General features: G+C 33.3%; 1 protein-coding gene across 1 annotated transcript; it reads left to right on the top strand.

Moving 5' to 3' along the window:
• Positions 1 to 11957: 11957 nt before the first annotated feature.
• On the top strand, positions 11958 to 12491 carry LOC148783321 (uncharacterized). Its single transcript, XM_088859858.1, has one exon. It carries the CDS (start codon positions 11958 to 11960, stop codon positions 12489 to 12491), a length of 534 nt encoding a protein of 177 aa, XP_088715984.1.
• The last annotated feature ends 7422 nt before the right edge of the window (positions 12492 to 19913 follow it).

Raw genomic sequence — 19913 nt, 5'->3', positions numbered from 1 at the left:
AAAGACAGCTCAGTCGCCTGCATTACGGCCACGTAGGTAGAAGGTGTACCTTTCCCAAGGAATTCATCATAGTCCCTGGGAACCTTAAAAAAAAAGATTTTGAGTTCCTGAAATAGTTTATCTAGCAACATATTAATTGGACCGTCCATTTTCAAGCTTTCATGTGTTTATAGATCTACTTGATTTGAACCATTTTTAAAATTTAAAATTTTATAATTAGAGATAAAAATAGATTCTCAAACCATCCTAACATTTTTTATATCAAAATTACATTTATGAAAAAATTTAGAGGTGTGCCTAAATTGGATTGTTTAAGATTGCAACCTTACGTAAACTACACCCTAAAATCAATACATCTTGTAATCAGGAACATCTATTTTCAAGATTTTCAAATGTTTATAGAGCTGCTTGAGCTGCACTATTTTTAAAATTTTAAATTTTATATTTAAAGCTAAAGATTTATTTTCAAGCTATCATAAAGTTTTCAACATGGACACTACATCTTTTGAAAAATTTTAGACGTACGTCTTATTTATATAGTATTAGGTTTATAGAAACCTCCCCATAACTAATACTCGTACCCAAAATGAATGAGCTTCAAGTATCTTCTATTGACCGCTGAAGGTGCCATCAACAACGGAACATCGATTATTGACAAAACACTAAAAAAGAACCGATTAACAAAACACTAAAAAAAAACCGATAACAAGACACTAAAAAAGAACCGATTTAATATAAGGATTGTATAGTCTATAAGATCATTTATTTTCAATACAAAAAGATCACAATTATTTTTAACCATTAGATGCAAAATCTAACAGATTGAAATGTGTCACAACATTCAAGAATTTATATTTTAAATATTGAGCCCAATGACACATCTTCAAAAATTTATATTTTAAACATTGTGCCCAATGACACATATTCAATCGTCCGATTTCACATCAAATGGGCAAATAATGATTGTGACATCCAAAATAAATACTCTCATTGTTTAATGGGGATCCTTAGAGATAGAACAGATGTTTATTTGAAGGCAGAGTAAGTAATAAGAAGGAGAGAGAAAGAGAGGCACTCTCAAGTACTGGTACGAAAATGAGAATTTCATTGGCCAAATTGTATGAATAAACTTATAAAAACACCTTCATATAATATATACGTAGCATTACAAAAATTACTATATGCCTTTGCATCCCAAATGATATCAACTGTGTATTTGAACTAAGTCACCAAAAACTGCCTTTTCTCCTTAACGAGAAAACAGAAAAACAGACCACATTTCTCGGCTCCTCACAACCCCACTCTCAATGCAGGCACCAAAAACAATAAACTTAACCAGACCCCGAGCCCGACCCTGATGCGACATCAGCTTCCCGCCGACTGGTACCCAAGGCCCCACGACCGGTCTCCACCTCATAGCCACCCCACCCCACCTTCTGGAAAATGCCCAAGCTCATCCTCCCTCTCAGGCTGGCAATTAAGGTCAATCCTACCCTTCAGTGTTCTACTCCCCCTCCGAGAATACTCAGGATTCGCACCTTGCAAGGAGAATTATATTTATATATGTATGACAGAGGTTGGCCAAATTTTGAATGAAGTTTCAGGAATAAAATGATGCCATTCTCTTAAATTTGAAACATCTTAAAATTGTTTCTCAAATAGATTTCATTTTGGCCTAATCAGTGGTATTAGTTTGATACTTTAAGATGAAATTCAGCCAAAACTTGATACCCCAGTTCTGAAATTTGAGAAATACACAAAGCTTGGACAATGTACCTCTTGGGATCCCATGAATTATCAGCACAGGACCATCTTGGAGGAACTAGAACATCCATAGGCAATTTGCGCCATTTGGCACAATTGTCACATTGAACCCATTGGTACTTTTCCCTGTTGCACAGACAAGCTCTATGAGAACTGTCAAGAGTTGTAAGAAATTGGAGAAAAAAGAATCTAAGTAACAAAAAAATATAATCTAATCCTATAACCAATTCCCTTTCCAATAGAGAATGTTGAAAAGAATTCATCTATGATAGCAATAGTAACAATAAATGCCCTCGGTCATTAAAAAGGAAAACCAATTTGCATGGAGTAAGGCACGAACTCATTACTATTTATCAAGCACAAGAGTCTTTTTGACGAAAACCGTAAATAAAATACAGGCTTATGTCAAATGGTCAACAATTGTCAGAAGTATTTAATCATGCCCCAACATCAAAGTAGCAGAATTTCCAGGTATCCCTCTCGTTCAAATTTTACACTTAGCAATTCAAAGTATGGGACAGAGGAAAATTAGGCACACTTCATAGTACAGTTGAGACACAAAATAAACCGTATGAAAATATATTGAACTTATTAAATGATATATTAAAAGAAAAGGCACCACACAAAAATTATGAAAAATGCTATCCGAAGGAGGAAAGGCACCACACGAAAATTAGGCACACTTCCATCGAGCTGTTGATGCCAATCATTCCCAAAGATGATGAACACTTGTACAAGTCACAAAGCCACCATTTACCCCCAGAACACTTTTGGTCCTTCATAAACAATTAGAGTTGCAGCTATGTGAATGACATTTCCTAGTCACCGGATGCCAAGATAGTTAAATGAAGTGACATACTTAGACAACCATTTGACAGGACAAAAAAAAAGAAGGTAATCCACTTCAACACAAGATGCAACAAACCAATTGATTCTTGCTCTTCCATGGCATGTTACTCTACAATGAACGCACAATCAGCACTGGCTATTGTGTTTATTTTTAAAATTTTAAAGTTAAATTTCACAAAAAGTTTCTGAAGGGAAGCTTATAAATATTTAAAGAACTAAAATACATATACCTTGACAGGTTGCGTATTAACTATTTCTTTATAGAGGGGACGGAAAATTTTATAAGCAGGTATAATTATTTTAAATTTACAAAAAAGATCATCGGCATAAAAGTTTTAGGTATATGTCCAAAAACATCTAATTATATTTCATAAAGAAATCAGATGTTGAAAATAAAAAAGAGGAGTTAAATATGAAGAAAGAGAGCGTCCAAGAGAAATATGCCCTGGGTACAGAGAGAGAGAGATATGAAGGGATTTCTAAGGTGTAGAATATGAAAAAGAGGTGATGGAAGATAAGACAATAAGTTACTAAGGTATCATGGCCAGATATTGCACCCTTGAAGCACAAGTGACAAAGAAACATGTCTCGCCAGAGCCCAGAGGTAATACACTAAGAGATGACATGCATTCAAAAACTCTAATATGAGTTGAATAAAATGAACTGCTGAGAAGATGATATGGGGAAGAGATAAACAATAAACACGAACATCAGATGGAAGTCAATTAATAACAGAGATGCCCATTGGAAACACTTTAGTCCTTAATGGAATGGAACACCACTAGGAGACATCATCGACAGAGCAAACCCAGTTATGAGTCGGTAGATGAACTCATCAACCCATACAAGGATAGAGGTTAAGGGTACGAAAATTGTTGATTCATTGCTCCCATCATTGTGAGACTTTAAAAATAACTCAAATTAGGAAGAAAAAACAGCTATTATTGTTCAATTATATGAATCTGTGTAAACCTAGTTAAATCATCAACAACAAGTCACAAGTCTATAATGAGCAATTTGAATTGATTCTTGTTTAAAATATTAGGATTTTCATTTTCTTTTATTTCAAAAGCTCAATCCCCGGGTTCAAAATTTCGAAGAACCTTTTATCTTCATTATTTTTCTCAATTCCAGATAGTTTAGATTTAATTTTACAGAAATCAAGGCGGATTTACATCCTTATATTAGAATTAAACATGCTCAACCATGGTAATGCCATGCCTACATACTTGTGTGCAAGGACACACTTGATCCCCTAGTAAAATGTATTTTCATGGATCAAGAATTTGCCAAAGTAATTATATGATTACCTTGATTTCATTGTCAAGATTGGAGTTTGTTCTTCAACTAGAAAAGAGATTCGAGCCTTACACAACCGACATCCAAAGCAGCTTATTGTCAATTAAGAATACTCATTTTCTGAAATCTGTCATAAGAGGTCACAAAGATTCGGCAACCATACTGACTTTTGCTCCATTGAACATTGGAAATAGGGATAGGCTATCACTTGTTTCAACAAAATGTTGCTTTGAGTAATGCTGCTAAAATCAAAATGCAACTTTCATTTGTTAGAGGTTTTTATTGTATTTCATCTGGAGATCAAACAATGCTGCCCACTGTACTTCTGTCGACTTGCAAGTTCTAGGGGTATGATTAGTTATAGGGTCCATGGATACATGTATTATATAATTACTCGTGTCTATAACTAAGTTGCAAATGCATTAGGATGCGGGTAGAAAATTGGGGGAGTCCACGAAAAGTATAGCAAGTTCAACCAATGAATCATCAAAAATTTTGGAACAAGTTTCTCAGATTCTACTGTTATTCATCATCTCGAATTCCTTGTCTTTCACCCAGAAACACAGTTGGAAAACTAAGAGCTCCAAATCACTCTGGTACAGACATCCAAAACATTTCAGGTAAGCTAGTTTTCAACCCTTGACTAACCATAAAAACCACAATGAGATTGTCACGGATATGGGTAACTTCATATTAGTTAAACGTACTATGTCAAATGCACAACGAAGGTTCGCAATCTGATCCTGGCATCATGCACTATGGGTACACACTTAATGTATACTACCTAATTGCTTGAAAATTAATGGTTTTCATTTTTCAAACACAACTCCAAAAAAATCAAATTCTAAAATTTATCTATACCAAACAATAAAGAAAGAAGTGTCAAACCATTCAAATGATCCTGAATGGAGCTAGTTCAATAATCAACACAAGAACAGCAAGAAAACAAAGGTTACTGATTAGTTGATTACCCTGCTTTGTTGGTAGCGAAGATGGTGGACTTTCCTACCACTGGAGGCTCCTGCTTACAAAAGTCATATAATTGATCCAGAAGAAAAGATCTTCCATGAATTTCAAGCATTATTTATGAACATGCAAGAAAAAAGGAAGCAGAGCGCATAAGAACACATACAAGAAAAAATTTCTTCAAATGCATCTTAAATAATTTATTAAATTCTGGTTAAGCATAATTAAATTGTTTGTTCCAATCTACTACCACTTCAAGCCAGGAAATAAGGTGCACAACATGACTAACTACATAAGAACCAAACCAAATGCTGGATAAAGCTTTATAAGATTCAATAGCCACCATGTGTGCAGTGACATTCCAAGTCCATAAGAATTTGCTTTCTTACATTGATTAATATACCATTTCCGTTCAACTGGAAAATAAGGGAAAATAAATAAAAATTACCTCATCTGATCTAGTTAACACACCAATATGTGACACATGTAACAATAACATAGACTTCACTGTACCATTCCAATTGTTGCATCTCTATTAGAACAGAAAAAACACTTTACTAACAAAGGTCTGATTGTATAAAGTAGAAAAGTACACACCTGCATAAGTTAGCATGAATGTGCCTTTACAGGGCCCAAATGATGCTGATCATCTGTTAAAGTACTGAGTGTACTAACAAATTAGCCTACATCTAGAGATATTCAAGAAGGAAGTACCATATTTGTGCATCATAAGGAAGAACCACTTATCCAAAAAAGGAAGCCTTTTTTTCTTTATAGTTATCTTTTTGGGACTTTATGTTTTGAGCAACAAAAGGAAGCCAAAAGAACATTAAAGTACAAATTAATTAATACAATATAGACAAAACCTCAGCATTACACAGCATTTTGTTGTGCCGACCATATCACTGTCAGACACATGATCAACACTTTCCTGGTTTGGATACCTTGAGAAACTTCATTGTACCGATATAGAAGTTAATTTTTTTTTTTTTGGGTAATTCAATGGGGATGATAGGCCCCTACCCATTTTTTCAATAGATTAGGAAATTACATTTTACATTTTGAAGGGTTAATTGGGGGTGTTAACGGTAGGAATGGATACCACAATGTGGTAACTGGGTGTGGGGATGCTACCAGCACGGCCCCAGCCCATTCCTAATATAGAAGTTAATTACATATTAAAATATACACAGACTTGACATGGTATGAATGTATCAAAGTTTTTGGGAGAGGAAGCAGGATCAAGAGAAGGGGATAGTTGCTGTCACAAGTTCCTATGATAAACATGAAAAATAAATAAATTCTTAAAATAAAATAAACTTCACTAAATAATGCAAGGTTAAAACCCAAAATTTTATTCATGATGCATTTTATAGGTCCGACAATGTGAGCCTGCCAAAGGAGAGATCATACACTCCATTAACAACTTTACTAGAAAGAGTCCCCTAAAAATTTGGGAAAGTATTCTGGAAAGTGGAATGCATTGGGAACCAATTCAAGAGAGCCACTTTTTTCTTTTTCTCTTTGTTTTTTTTGGGTAGTTCAGTGGGGATGGGGTCTCCTATCCGTGGTAGGATGGGAACTCAAGACATTAGGTAATGGTGTCTTGCCACTCTGACCACCTAACCTTGAGCTCATTCCCTTCTTTTTTTTCTTGGATAGTTCAATGAAAAAGGAGTCCCTTGCCCATGATAAGAATAGAACTCACGACCACATGTTGTGGTGCTCCATCACCCTCAACCTAGCCTTGAGCCCATTCTTAAGGAGAGCCATTTTCGATAGGATATCCCATTAACTATGGTAAATACATGAACAAGCACGTGCACATGGGTTCAAATGCATGCATGGATACATTCTTAATTCATAAACACATCCAAGCAGACATGCATGCATAATACATAATTATGCCGCAAATGGATATGCAGCTTCGTACCATTGTAGAAAGAGACTAAGTCAATCAAGTTAAGTAAAAAATGCTCCTAATCTCACAAATTTATCAAGATAATCTTAGGCTAACGAGTCACTAAAACACTCATCTTCCAATTTTTTTTTTATTTGATTTCTAGATTTAGGCTTCCAAGCAATAAGATCACCACACACATGGACGTCTTGTTCCTTGCCTTTATGTATCCCAAAGTGCTTTGCTGAATAATGACAATTGCCACCATCCAAACTCGGGCATGTTTCACACCCAAAAAGCCAAGTTGTTTGCTTGAAAATAAATTACCCAGCAAGAGTCATCGTAAAATCATCCAACTGTTATGTATGAACCAGTTCCATAGGACATTATAACCACATGCCAAATTGCTATTTTTAAACATTGACCTAAAAAAGCCTCTTTAGTGATTAACGAAAAAAAACATATCAGTTACTAATTTTTGCAATTGAAAACACATAAAATAGATAAGTATATAAAGAGATTATTTACTTTCAATGCGAGCATGTTTGTCGGATATCAAATAAGCTGAGTGTGTCATTGACTATATTCAAAGTTAAAAAAAAGAAGAAGAAGAAAAATTAGACTTTGTGACACTCGAAGCCATCTAGTTAGACATCTAGTGACTACTAGCAATTGCTACCTCCGTATAATAAAGATAAACAGTCTCATGGTATACCATTTTTATATATATTTATGATTGCAACCGTGTAGTTATTTTTGAAGTTCAACCTCAAGAGCGCTAATTTCAATGACTAGACCCAAAGTTTAAAAAACAATTTCTTGAACTTTGGGATATAATTCATGCTATCTAATTTGACATCTAATGGCAAGTAACAATTGTGACCTTACACCAAAGATAAATGGTCTCATAGTATATAATCTCATTCGATAAAGGTAACTTATTAGTCTTTAATATGAAAGAAATTACTCATTTATTGAAAGAACTTTTCCCATTCCTTAAAAGGAATAGTTATTTTTAGGGTGAAATGAATAGTCTAGATAATTTGTTACAATATATACTATTTTTAGAGTTTGAAATCCTATTTTTTTTGTAATTATATATAGTGAGACCATTTACCTTTGATACAAGGTGGTCATAATTCCTTACAACCATTTGATGTGAAATTTGATAGTTTGGATGTGTTATAAAGTACAAAAAAATTTCTTTTGAAGTTTGAGCTTGGTCAATAGAATAATTGTAACCACCCAATTCACATCCAATGGTCAAGATTAATGTGACCACCTTGTATCATACGTAAATGATCTCATTCTATATTTTCCCAATTATTTTCACAACCATAATATTCAAGCCCAGATGTTCGGTGTAAAGGTTTTCGAATGCTTGAATTGCAAAGTCTCATGGGTTATGAGGTAAGGTTTTACTTATTTTGATAGGGCTGGCGCCCTACCAAACCGTTTTCCTTCATAGTATATCTTAAAGAAACTACCAACCACCGAAGATTTCGTACCATCCCACAAATATAGGAAAGTCCTACTAACACTGAGTTAGTTTAAAAGTATTGGAAAAGGCTTCACGTATCCAAAAGCATCTCAATCTTTCCTTCTAAAAATTGGAATATTAGGATATTCATTTTTCAAATACGTAGAAAGTAAGTTTTTTTTATTTTTGTATTTTTTATTCTTTTTAATTTTTTTTTTAAGGTTAGTCTGTGGTCTAGAGATTACATCCAAAATTTAAGATAAAAAAAATGTCCTAATATATATTTTACTCGAGGGAGTAAAGTAACACTATACTACCACGGAAATATGAAATCTTTCGCTAACAAATTCAAAATCTCTACACCAACTTAATATCAAGAAAGATAAACACCCGTTGAACAATATATCATGTAATAATAACATAACAAATTCAAAATCTCTAAACCAACTTGCATTTTCCAACAAGTTAATATCAAGAAATATAAACACACGCGAACAATAAATCATGTAATAAAATTTGGAAAATACCCAAAAAATAATAATCTAAAATTACAACAACTCCCTCCGGACCACAGCCTAGAAACTACCGACATGCAAATGTACGTGATTTACTTTAAATAATCAACATGAGTAACTTGGGAAGGATAATATGGGATAATTATATTAACAAAATGAAAATCACGAGGTCTATTGAAGAAAAATTACTACTTTAACCACAGATTTTGCTTCTTTTTTTTTTTAAATCCCTTCCTATAAAAATGTATCTCTAAAGAATAAAATTCTTAATTACAAATTTCAAAAAACTAAGAAAGTTCCAATGCCTTATTTTATTATTAATAAAAAATAATTTATTTCTTATATTATATGCATCTAAATCTTATCGTTATCACATATGCATGTAAATCTTATATGAAGACTCAATAAGGAGATATTCCGATTAACCAATTTTATAATTCAAAAAATAAAATTCAAAAAATAATCTGATGAATCTTATACGTGCAAATAAACCTTATTTATTAGAAATTATGGTGTCAGTGTAAATTATTTATCAAATCTCTCGAATTTAAAAATCAAACAATTTGCAAACAAATTAAAAAAAGAAAATCCACATTCCTTTCTTGATTAAAATTCCCATCATCAATGTTTTTTTATCAATTCTCTCTAATGGATAAGCATGAATTTTCATTTCAAGATTACGATTAAATCAATGAAATAAAAGATCCAAATAGTCTTGTAAGAGAATTACAAGCCGGAAATTAAATTACAAATCGTAATAGCATTGATTTTATAACGTGTACATTATCTTACTTTGTTTCCTATTACAAGTAGAATTCTTGGCTTCTAGAATATAAGTGCTTATTACCTGGTATTATAAATAGGGTGACGTAACACATATTTCTTAACAACAAAAATTGGAGTTCGGCTTCTTTCTTTAAGGTATTCTCTTCTTACTACTTACAAATTATTTGAATGTAAACTTAAAAAGGTAATGCAAGGTTTGATTTAATGGCGATTTTCTTCACTTCATTAGTTTGATTGTAAAAAAAAAAATGTTCGTGGTTTATGTTCATAGTTCATTAGTTGCAGTTGGTTTCCATTCACAGCAATTGGAGTGAGATTTGATGTTTAATATTCTGTTGTGTTAGATCCATTGTACGATATTAGGGTTTTAAATTCAGTGATTCTTTTCTCCTGGTTCTACTTTTTGCTGCCAACTTTTTTATTTTCTTCAGTTCATCTTGATGGTAAAATTTAAAATATTTAAAAGAAAAAATTAATTATATATGGGTCAGATTAAAAAAAAAGGAACAGATTTCCTTCTACTTTATGTACTTTTTTCTCTTCTTGGGATCTATGTTCTTGTTTTATTTGACCATGTATACTGTTTCAAACTTTCAATCCCAAGAGAAAATTCTCAAATTTTTCTTTTATTTTCTTTATTGGTTTTTCTATCTAAAACTTGAATTATTCTCAAGTTTAGCATTTTTTGTTAGTTTTCTTGATTTGGTTTTCTTTTTTTACCACGTTGTAAAAGACTCATTTTCTTTTCTTTTAACACTCTTAGATAACAGAAGAGAGAACACTGGAAGTTTTTTTCACGAGAAGAACCAGGGATAAAAGGGGTGATTCTGTATATTGCTTCTGAAATTGTAAAAGAAGAAGGCTTGATTTTCTTGATTCTTTTTTGAATTAGGATTTCTCGTAACTAACTTTCCAAATTGAAAACCCATTTAAATGGGTGTCCAAACCAAAATGGGTACTATGATAAGCGATAAGCGATAAGAGAGAGAGAGTCAATAGAAGTCCGTGGTAATTGGAGAGAGAGAGAGAGTTACACCATCCTCTTGCTTTGTTTTTTCCAGTAGTTGCCCTGGGGTGAAAGCTCTTTCTCTTTCTATCTCTGGTTTTTATGTTAATTCTTATCATTCACTGTTATATTTTTGTTTCACGAAAAAAAGGAGTTTTCCCTTGTTTCTTATCATTCAAAATATCGAAAATTCTTCACAAATTTAGATTTTTCCATTGTTGTAATGCATTTTTACAGATCTAAAATATTACTTACTCTTTTGTTTTACCAATGAAATTTACTCTGATTTTCACATTGACAAACCCAGTTCCATCATTGACCAATTGTTTTCGGCAGTTGAATCACTGTTGCGGAAATTCTTTGTGAGGGTAGACAGAGTCTACGCGAGCACCCTTCGAATAGATACATTTTTGACGAGGTAAATATCAACTGAACTGTATTAGTTTAGGCTTTGTTTCTTGATCATTTCCCTCGAAAATTTTTTGAATGTGTTTTTGCTTTTTTAATCTTGCTCGGATTTTCACAAATGACTTTCATTGTGTGCGTGCGGGGTGTGAGTGACAGAATATACATTAATCAAGGTGACCAAATGCAGTGGTCAAAATATACGAAGACTATAAAGTTTATAAATTAAAGAACCCATTAATGATGGAAAAATATGATAGAAAGAGATAACTCTCACTTAAATGGTTTTTTTTTTGAAAGAAAGCCTTATATTTAGGGTCTAAATAAGGTTTTTCATAAAATTTGAAAGAAAGCCTAGCATTTAGCTTTTAGATAAGGTTTTCTTTTTACAAATCACTTGTCCATTAAAAGGCCCAAGGATTCAAGAAAATCTTATCTTAATGATGATAAAATACGATAGAAAGAGATACCCTAGGGCCTCTTTACATAATACTCTTTCTCTTGAATGGGTTTTTCTTGAATTTTGAATGCAAGCTTTGAATTTAGGGTTTAGAATTTAGATAAGATTTTTCATCAAATTTGAAGGAAAGCCTCTTATTCAGCCTTGAGATAAGGTTTCCTTTAAGCAAATCACTTCTCGTTTTATTGTCAAGGATTCAAGAAAATCAAAATCTTTTGATTATCCCATTCAAGAAAATCATTACATGATTCATTTAAACTACGTAACACCGAGACAAATTATTACAACAAATTTGAGACAGATTTAGACGGCTGATTTTGAATCGCTGAAATCCAAAAAAAAATTGGTAGGCATTGATCCTTTCATGAACCCCATAAGATAGGGTACTAATATTTTGTGTTATTTCGGTCATCTTTCCAACTTCAATTATATAAATAATTACCAAAGCCAATTTCCTTACCCAGCATTTTCAAACTCTTTTGCTCCTATCCGTAACGACTCTTTGTGCTTCTTTCTTAGGGACTAAGATGAAGGTTTTCGAGGTGACCCTTATTTCGGCAGTGGAACTTCAACCACAAAAATCCACCGAGCGCAATATCTACGCGGTACTTTGGATCGCCCCACAAGAAAAGCAGCAGCAAATAAAGCAGAAGTCAAAGATCGTAAATGCCGGTGGCCGTGTAGATGTAATATGGAAAGAAAAGTTCATCTTCCATGTGGATGACAACTTTCTCTTCAACCAAACCTCCCAAGACGATGAAAATGCTTCCTCAGTGATAGTCAAGATTTATGAGAAGCGTGGTTTCCTCTTATCAGATAAGCTTCTTGGGTCAGCTCGGATTCATCTAAGCAACTTGATTGGATACAGTGATTGGGGGTTTGCATCGATGCTTCTTACGCGTTCTTCAGGTCGAATTCAGGGCAAGGTGAATTTGAGCGCCGCCTTTTGGAATGGTGATTCCCTCTTGCTCTCAAATTCTAGGTTGGTGGAGAGACATGTTAAGAAAGATAGGCATTTGGAGAGAGATGTGAGAGAGAAGGGCCTGAGGAGGATTGGTTAAAAGAGAGAGAAGAGAAAAAGAGGAGAAAGTTGGAGCTCAAAACTAAAAATTTCAAGTTTGAGATGCTTTCTCTCTCTAAAATTTATTATTGATATAAGGTGGTCACCATTAATCTTGACCATTAGATGTGAAATTAGATGACTGCATTTATTTCATTTGCAAAGCTCAAACATCAAAAAAAAAAAATTTCGAACTTTGTGACTCACCCCTGATATCAGATTTCACATCGGATGGTTGCAAATAATTGTGACCTCCTTGTATCAAAGATAAATGGTCTAATTGTATATAACCCTTTAAAATAAACATTCCAAAAAAATAATACAAAATAGAGCCTTTTAAGGTCAACTTCTATTTCTATACTAATAGTCATGGTATTATAGATGATAGAACTGCAAAATTATGGATCCATCCCTAAGATGTATAATACGTGGCCATCAAAAATTGAACTCAAAGTTCTCTATCGTATTTTTCGCTTGGCTTGCGCGTGTATGTTTGACTCACTCTCTTCCTTGAAACAGTAAAATGAGGAAGATGTGGAATTTGATGTCACACAAAGATAGGAAAAATGCTATTCTATTGGAATTTAGTTTTCAAGCGCAGCATTGGTTAGGCGCAAGCCTAGGCCTTATTAAAAAAAACAAAAAAAAAAACAGAAAAAAAATTAATCCCTCACCTCAAAACATTGTCCAGATGTTCGGTGTAATGGTTTTCGAATGCTTGAATTGCAATGTTTCATGGCTTATGAGGTAAAGTTTTACTTATTTTGACAGAGCTGCCGCCCTATCAAACCGTTTTCCTTCATAGTATATCTTAAAGTGACTAGTCCTACTAACACTAAGTTAGTTTAAAACTATTGGAAAAGGCTTCACGTATTCAAAAGCATCTAAATCTTTTCCTCTAAAATTTGGAATATTTGGATATCAATTTTTCAAGTAGGTAGAAAGTGGGTTTTTTTTATTTTTGTATTTTTTTTATTTTTTTAACTTTTTTTTTACGGTTAGTCTGTGGTTTAGAGATTACTTCCAAAATTTGAGATCTAAAAATGTCCTAATATATAGTTTACCCGAGGGAGTAAAGTAGCAGTATACTACCATGGAAATATGAAATCTTTGGGCATAACAAATTCAAAATCTCTAAACCAACTTAATATCAAGAAAGATAAACACCAGTTGAACAATATATCATGTAATAATAACATAACAAATTCAAAATCTCTAAACCAACTTGCATGTTCCAACATGTTAATATCAAGAAATATAAACACACGTGAAAAATATATCATGCAATAAAATTTGGAAAATGCCCAAAAAATAATAAACTAAAATTACAACAACTCCCTCCAGACCACAGCCTAGAAACTACCGACATGCAAATGTACGTGATTTACCTTAAATAATCAACATGAGTAACTTGGGAAGGATATTATGGGATAATTATATTAACAAAATGAAAATCACGAGGTCTGTTGAGCAAAAATTACTACTTTATCCACAGATTTTGTTTTTGTTTTTTTAAATCCTTTCCTATAAAAATGTATCTTTAAAGAATAAAATTCGTAATTAGAAATTTCAAAAAACTAAAAAAGTTCCATTGCCATATTTTATTATTTATAAAAAATAATTTAGTTCTTAACATATATGCATGTAAATCTTATCGTTACCACATATGCATGTCAATCTTATCTGAAGACTCTATAAGGAGATATTCCGATTAACCAATTTTGTAATTCAAAAAATAAAATTAAAAAAATAATCTGATGAATCTTATACGTGCAAATAAACCTTATCTATTAGAAATTATGATGTCAGTGTAAATTATTTATCAAATCTCTCGAATTTAAAATCAAATAATTAGCAAAAAAATTAAAAAAAGAAAATCCACATTCCTTTCTTGATTAAAATTCCCATCATCAATGTTTTTTTATCAATTCTCTCTAATGGATAAGCATGAATTTTCCTTTCAAGATTACGATTAAATCAATGAAATAAAAGATCCAAATAGTCCTGTAAGAGAATTACAAGCGGGAAATTAAATTACAAATCGTAATTGCATTGATTTTATAACGTGTACATTATCTTACTTTGTTTCCTATTACAAGTAGAATTCTTGGCTTCTAGAATATAAGTGCTTATTACCTGGTATTATAAATAGGGTGACGTAACTCATATTTCTTAACAACAAAAATTGGAGTTCGGCTTCTTACTTTAAGGTATTCTCTTCTTACTTCTCACAAATTATTTGAATGTAAACTTAAAAAGGTAATGCATGGTTTGATTTAATGGCGAGTTTCTTCACTTCATTAGTTTGATTGTAAAAAAAAATATGTTCATGGTTTATGTTCATAGTTCATTAGTTGCAGTTGGTTTCCATTCTCAACAGTTGGAGTGAGATTTGATGTTTAATATTCTATTGTGTTAGATCCGTTGTACGATATTAGGGTTTTAAATTCAGTGATTCTTTTCTCCTGGTTCTACTTTTTGCTGCCATCTTTTTTATTTTCTTCAGTTCATATTGATGGTAAAATTTAAAATATTTAAAGAAATAATTAATTATATATGGGTCAGATTAAAAAAAATGGAACAGATTTCCTTCTACTTTATGTACTTTTTCTCTTCTTGGGATCTATGTTCTTGTTTTATTTGACCATGTATACTGTTTCAAACTTTCGATCGGAAGAGAAAATTTTCTAATTTTTTTTCTATTTTCTTTATTGGTTTTTCTATCAAAAACTTGAATTATTCTCAAGTTTAGCATTTTTTGTTAGTTTTCTTGATTTGGTTTTCTTTTTTTACCACGGTGTAAAAGACTCATTTTCTTTTCTTTTAACACTCTAAGATAACATAAGAGAGAAAACTGGAAGTTTTTTTCACGAGAAGAATCAGAGATAAAAGGGATGATTCTGTATATTGCTTCTGAAATTGTAAAAGAAGAAGGGCTGATTTTCTAGATTCTGTTTTGAGTTAGGATTTTCTCGTAACTAACTTTCCAAATTGAAAACCAATTTAAATGGGTGTCCAAACAAAAATGGGTACTATGATACGCGATAAGAGAGAGAGAGAGAGAGAGAGAGAGAGAGAGAGAGAGTCAATAGAAGTCCGTGGTAATTGGAGAGAAAGTACAAATAAAGTTTTAAGACATTAACTTCCAAAATACCATCGTATTTTAATAAAAAGTATCAAATTTTTCCTTATTACTTATTTATTAAAATAAAATCTAAACAAACAAATAATGAATTTTTTTTTATAAGGAAGATGGTTTAATAGAGTTGCAGTCCTTTCAGGAGAAGTAAAGCCTCACCTTAAAACTGATCGAAAATGACAATTATGTTGCCAAAAAAAGTTCAAATAGATCATATCGTCTTGAATTGTTGGAAATCAGTATGGTGAAAAAGTGGCAAAAAGATAGTACAAAGTAAAGAAAAAAGAAGATAGAATCCTTCTTGTTTTCGGGTACACAAGAATGCTATCTGAAAATTATATTTGCGCCCGTTTGATATTGTCATAGGTATGCATAAGAAGGGCAACTTGTCATTGGGATTCAGGAAAACGTAAGGGTCTCTTTAGATGCTCCAAAGCTCTACGGCTGTTACAAGCCTCCATTTCTTCAACGACCTGTAACCGTGGGATGTCCCACACTAGCCATTCTCATAAACCTCCATTTCTTCAACGACCTATGACCATTGGATGTCTCGCACTAGCCATTCTCAAACCTCCATTTTTTCAACGACCTATGACCGTTGGATGTCCCACACTAGCCATTCTCATAAAAAAATTATCAAGCCTTGAACCCATACGCATGCTCGGGCTAGGAGGGGCACCTCATACTCATATTGGTGTGTGCAAAGTGCGCCATCAAGCGCCCTTGCACGAACATCGCATGCTTCACGTGCCCTGCAGATATACCACCTCTATGTACTAAGAGTATAAGGTATAAGAATGCCTACATTTAAGTACTACTCAATTCACACTCTTCTCTTCAATGTGGGACTAAAAACCTCACAATTGTCTCTCTCTACAAAATACAACTTAGAAAAAAAACATAAAAAACCATAATATTATTTTGAAATACACACAAATATTTTTTAAAACAAAATATACTAACAGATCGTTTGTTGTTGATCCCCATTTGAATTGGTTGGATCGACAATTCGGACCATTCTAAGATCATCCAGATCAATGAACGATAATAAAAATATATAAATAAACGATATAAAATTAAAAAAAAATAGAGGTTTATTGGATGGGGATTTAAGAGGGTCCAAGTACAACATTAGATAAGCTTAAATAAAACATAAAAAGAATGAAAATTGCAATCCTAGGAGGGAACTGGGTCTAAACTCATACCATCCTAGAAATGGTTTGGTCTCAATGGATTTCGCATCCGCATCGGTGATCCGGACTGGATATTGCCATATTTTAAAATATTGAACTATAGGAATTAGGCTTGGGGTTGAGTGGTTAGTTGCTGGTATTTAACAGCGCTACATCGATTGCTGCCACTAAATACCCCAAAAAAATTTGGCATTAGAACAAGTGCCAAAACTAGTTAGACCACGTAATACCCTTTTATATAAGTAGTCTGTTTACTTTGATCATGGAGGACTCAGGGCATATTAGGAATTTAGTGGAAAACCGAAACTATGGCCAATCGAGCACTCTTGCAAAGCAAAAGTGAAAGACCAGCCTTCACGCTCACACTCTTATATTAGTAAACTAAAGGTTCGAACTTTCTTTATGTGCCATGGGAATGTAGACGAATTTTGAATTTTACCTTGTCGAAATAAACTGTTTGTAAATTCAAATATTTGGAATCTCTAAATAATCGTAAAAGGTAATTGATATGGCTCATCCATGTGTCACCTACATTAGTGGAATTAACTTTAAGATAAGAATTGCTATTATGTAAAGAATATATTTGTAAGAATCAGTGGGATCTTTTCAACAATTCAAATATCATGCTCGGATTGGATGGGCTCCAAAAACATAAGTGCCCCTTTTTATAAAGGGATTGCATGGGCTTCAAGGAAATTATATAAAGTTCAAGAAATCGCTGTGGTTTGGAGCCAGAAACCCTATCTTTCTTTTGCAATCTTCCTGTTGGGGTTGAAAAGGGAGAGACACGGGGTACGGGCTTTCTGTCTTGTTTCTTCCCTCTCATCCATTCTTTCTACTCATTTACTCATCACCATCCTCTTTTCCTTTCATGTTATGTGTTTTCCAACTCGTGGAATCAACTTCTCTCGTGGCTCGTCTCCACTATGACTCTCGACGCCATCCCTCTTATCATTTCTCTGTCTTCTGCTCATTTGAGCAGGGCCATCGAATTGTTGGGTTTATGTGGTCTTTAAAGGCTTTAGTGGGTATTGAAATACTTTTATTATAGTGAAATATAAATTTAGTAGAAGTTTAGTCCCTCGAGAACCATACTAAGCGAATGATATTTGTTTATACCGGACTGTGCTTATCGATCTGGACCAGTCTGTTGAAAAACCCAAGTTACCTGAGCATAAAGATTTAACCAATGAGGGTTTTGGGTTAGCCCTTGCTGAAGTCGAAGCTTATGCCTAGATGAGAGCCGAGGGACTATGTGACCCTTGTGTATGATAGTAGGCCTACTGAGACGGGGGCCAAAACGTCATCCATGTTCCATCACACGGCATGCATATTGATAGATCGTTCGGGAAAGCCAGATATCCACCTTTGGGTGAAGCATATGCATGTGCGAGAAATACCTCTATGTGCCATAGCTATGGTCGCAGCAAGTCGTAGTGACATTGACTCGTCTCTAGGGGAGGACCTGTAATCTAAAGACTAGGATTGCGACCCTTTGATTCATTGACCTAACTTTGGTGATCCGCTAATGAGCCTCTACTTGGACTGTGGGTCATGGGAAATACAGGGTCGGTTCGATAAAGCTAGTGTGGTCCGTAGTCCACAGTTGAAGGTGGAGTACCCCATTATTACATATTGAATTCTTATATGGATCATTTTCCGATCATATTAATTTAATTGTGTTCATTTTATTATTGAAATGATTTTTTTTTTATTATTTGAATTTTTATGAATATCTCAATATTTTAATTATGATTTTTTAGACTCATAAAAATACAGTTATTGATTTTACAAAGTTGTAAAAATTCAAATATATATTAATTCATTTTATTTAATTTAAAAAAAAAATTATAAAATTTCATGGGGGCCCAAAGTGCACATGGGCCTACCATGTGGGATGTGGGTGGGGGCCCACATGTGCCACAAAGGGGTGGCACACCCAACCCTTTGGATTCTCTTTAATTGCTTTGTCTTCAATACTTTAAGTTAATGTAAGTTTGATTTGTGGCATGTGGTCAAATCTTCGAAGGGATATATTGATCATGGCTTTATTTATTTTATAGCAAGTTTTCTTTAAAGGGATATAGTCAATTTGAATAGATAGTAAATATTGACCTTATCTTATTTATATTTGGTAGTATTTATTTACTCGATAATATTTGAAATATCCTTGTGGAATATGTGACATGGATGATGCAATTTTATTAAATGCATGATATTTATTTTATTTAAATATATTGATGGGAAAATGGTTTAAGGAAAGGGGGCACCTTCCATAATGTTGATGACCCATCTATGGAATTGATGGCTCAGATCTCCCACAAGTCACATTGATCAATGGTCAAGATTCAATTTCATGAGAGAGACAAACTATGGAAAAACCCTGAGAAACACTAAACCGAAATATTCACTATAAATAAGGGTGCTCTCCTCCAATCTCTACACAATCTCTCTCTCACCTCTGCCTCTCCTAAAGGGGCACGCCCCACTCTCTCTCCTCCATATTTCTCCCTCTAATTTTTGCTCTCCAAAACCTTAGGTAGTACACTCTCTCCTCTCTAGACCTAAGTTAATTTTAAGGGCTGGAAAAATTAGTGGGGGCCTAAGTTAATTTTGGGGGTTAAGGTTTAGTAGAGATTTATGTGGTGATTACCTAGTTTGGCTGAAATCAGCTATCCCGGTTCATGATTGAAGCTAGACTAGAAATCCCGGGCCATTGGATGTGGTGACTCAGTGGGGTGTAAAAAGCCTGGTTGAGGTAATCTCTGGCATCTTTTCTTTTATTTGTTTGTTTTTCTATTTTATATTCTCAAGCATAATATTAGGTTGTATGAATATCATCAAAGAGTTGAAATTTATTTTACTGATGTGTTATTTATTTTGGAATTTCTGTTGTTCGTAATAAGCCCATCTGTGAGTGATCTTGTAGCCAAAATTATAAGGGGTTATTATTATTAAAAAAAAATTGTATTTCCTCACCAAAAGATCACATAGGTCTTTATTTCATTGGTATCAGAGCTAGTTTTACTTGATTGCCATTAGGAGTTTTTTCTTATTTTTACTTGAGAATAGAAATATATGACTGCTCGTA

The sequence above is a fragment of the Amborella trichopoda genome, chromosome 2 (assembly GCF_054954075.1).
Source record: "Amborella trichopoda isolate Santa Cruz 75 chromosome 2, AtrichopodaSantaCruz75HAP2 v2.0, whole genome shotgun sequence".
Taxonomy (NCBI): domain Eukaryota; kingdom Viridiplantae; phylum Streptophyta; class Magnoliopsida; order Amborellales; family Amborellaceae; genus Amborella; species Amborella trichopoda.
The sequence above is the reverse complement of the archived record's forward strand: the minus strand, read 5'-3'. Positions and strand labels throughout refer to the sequence as shown.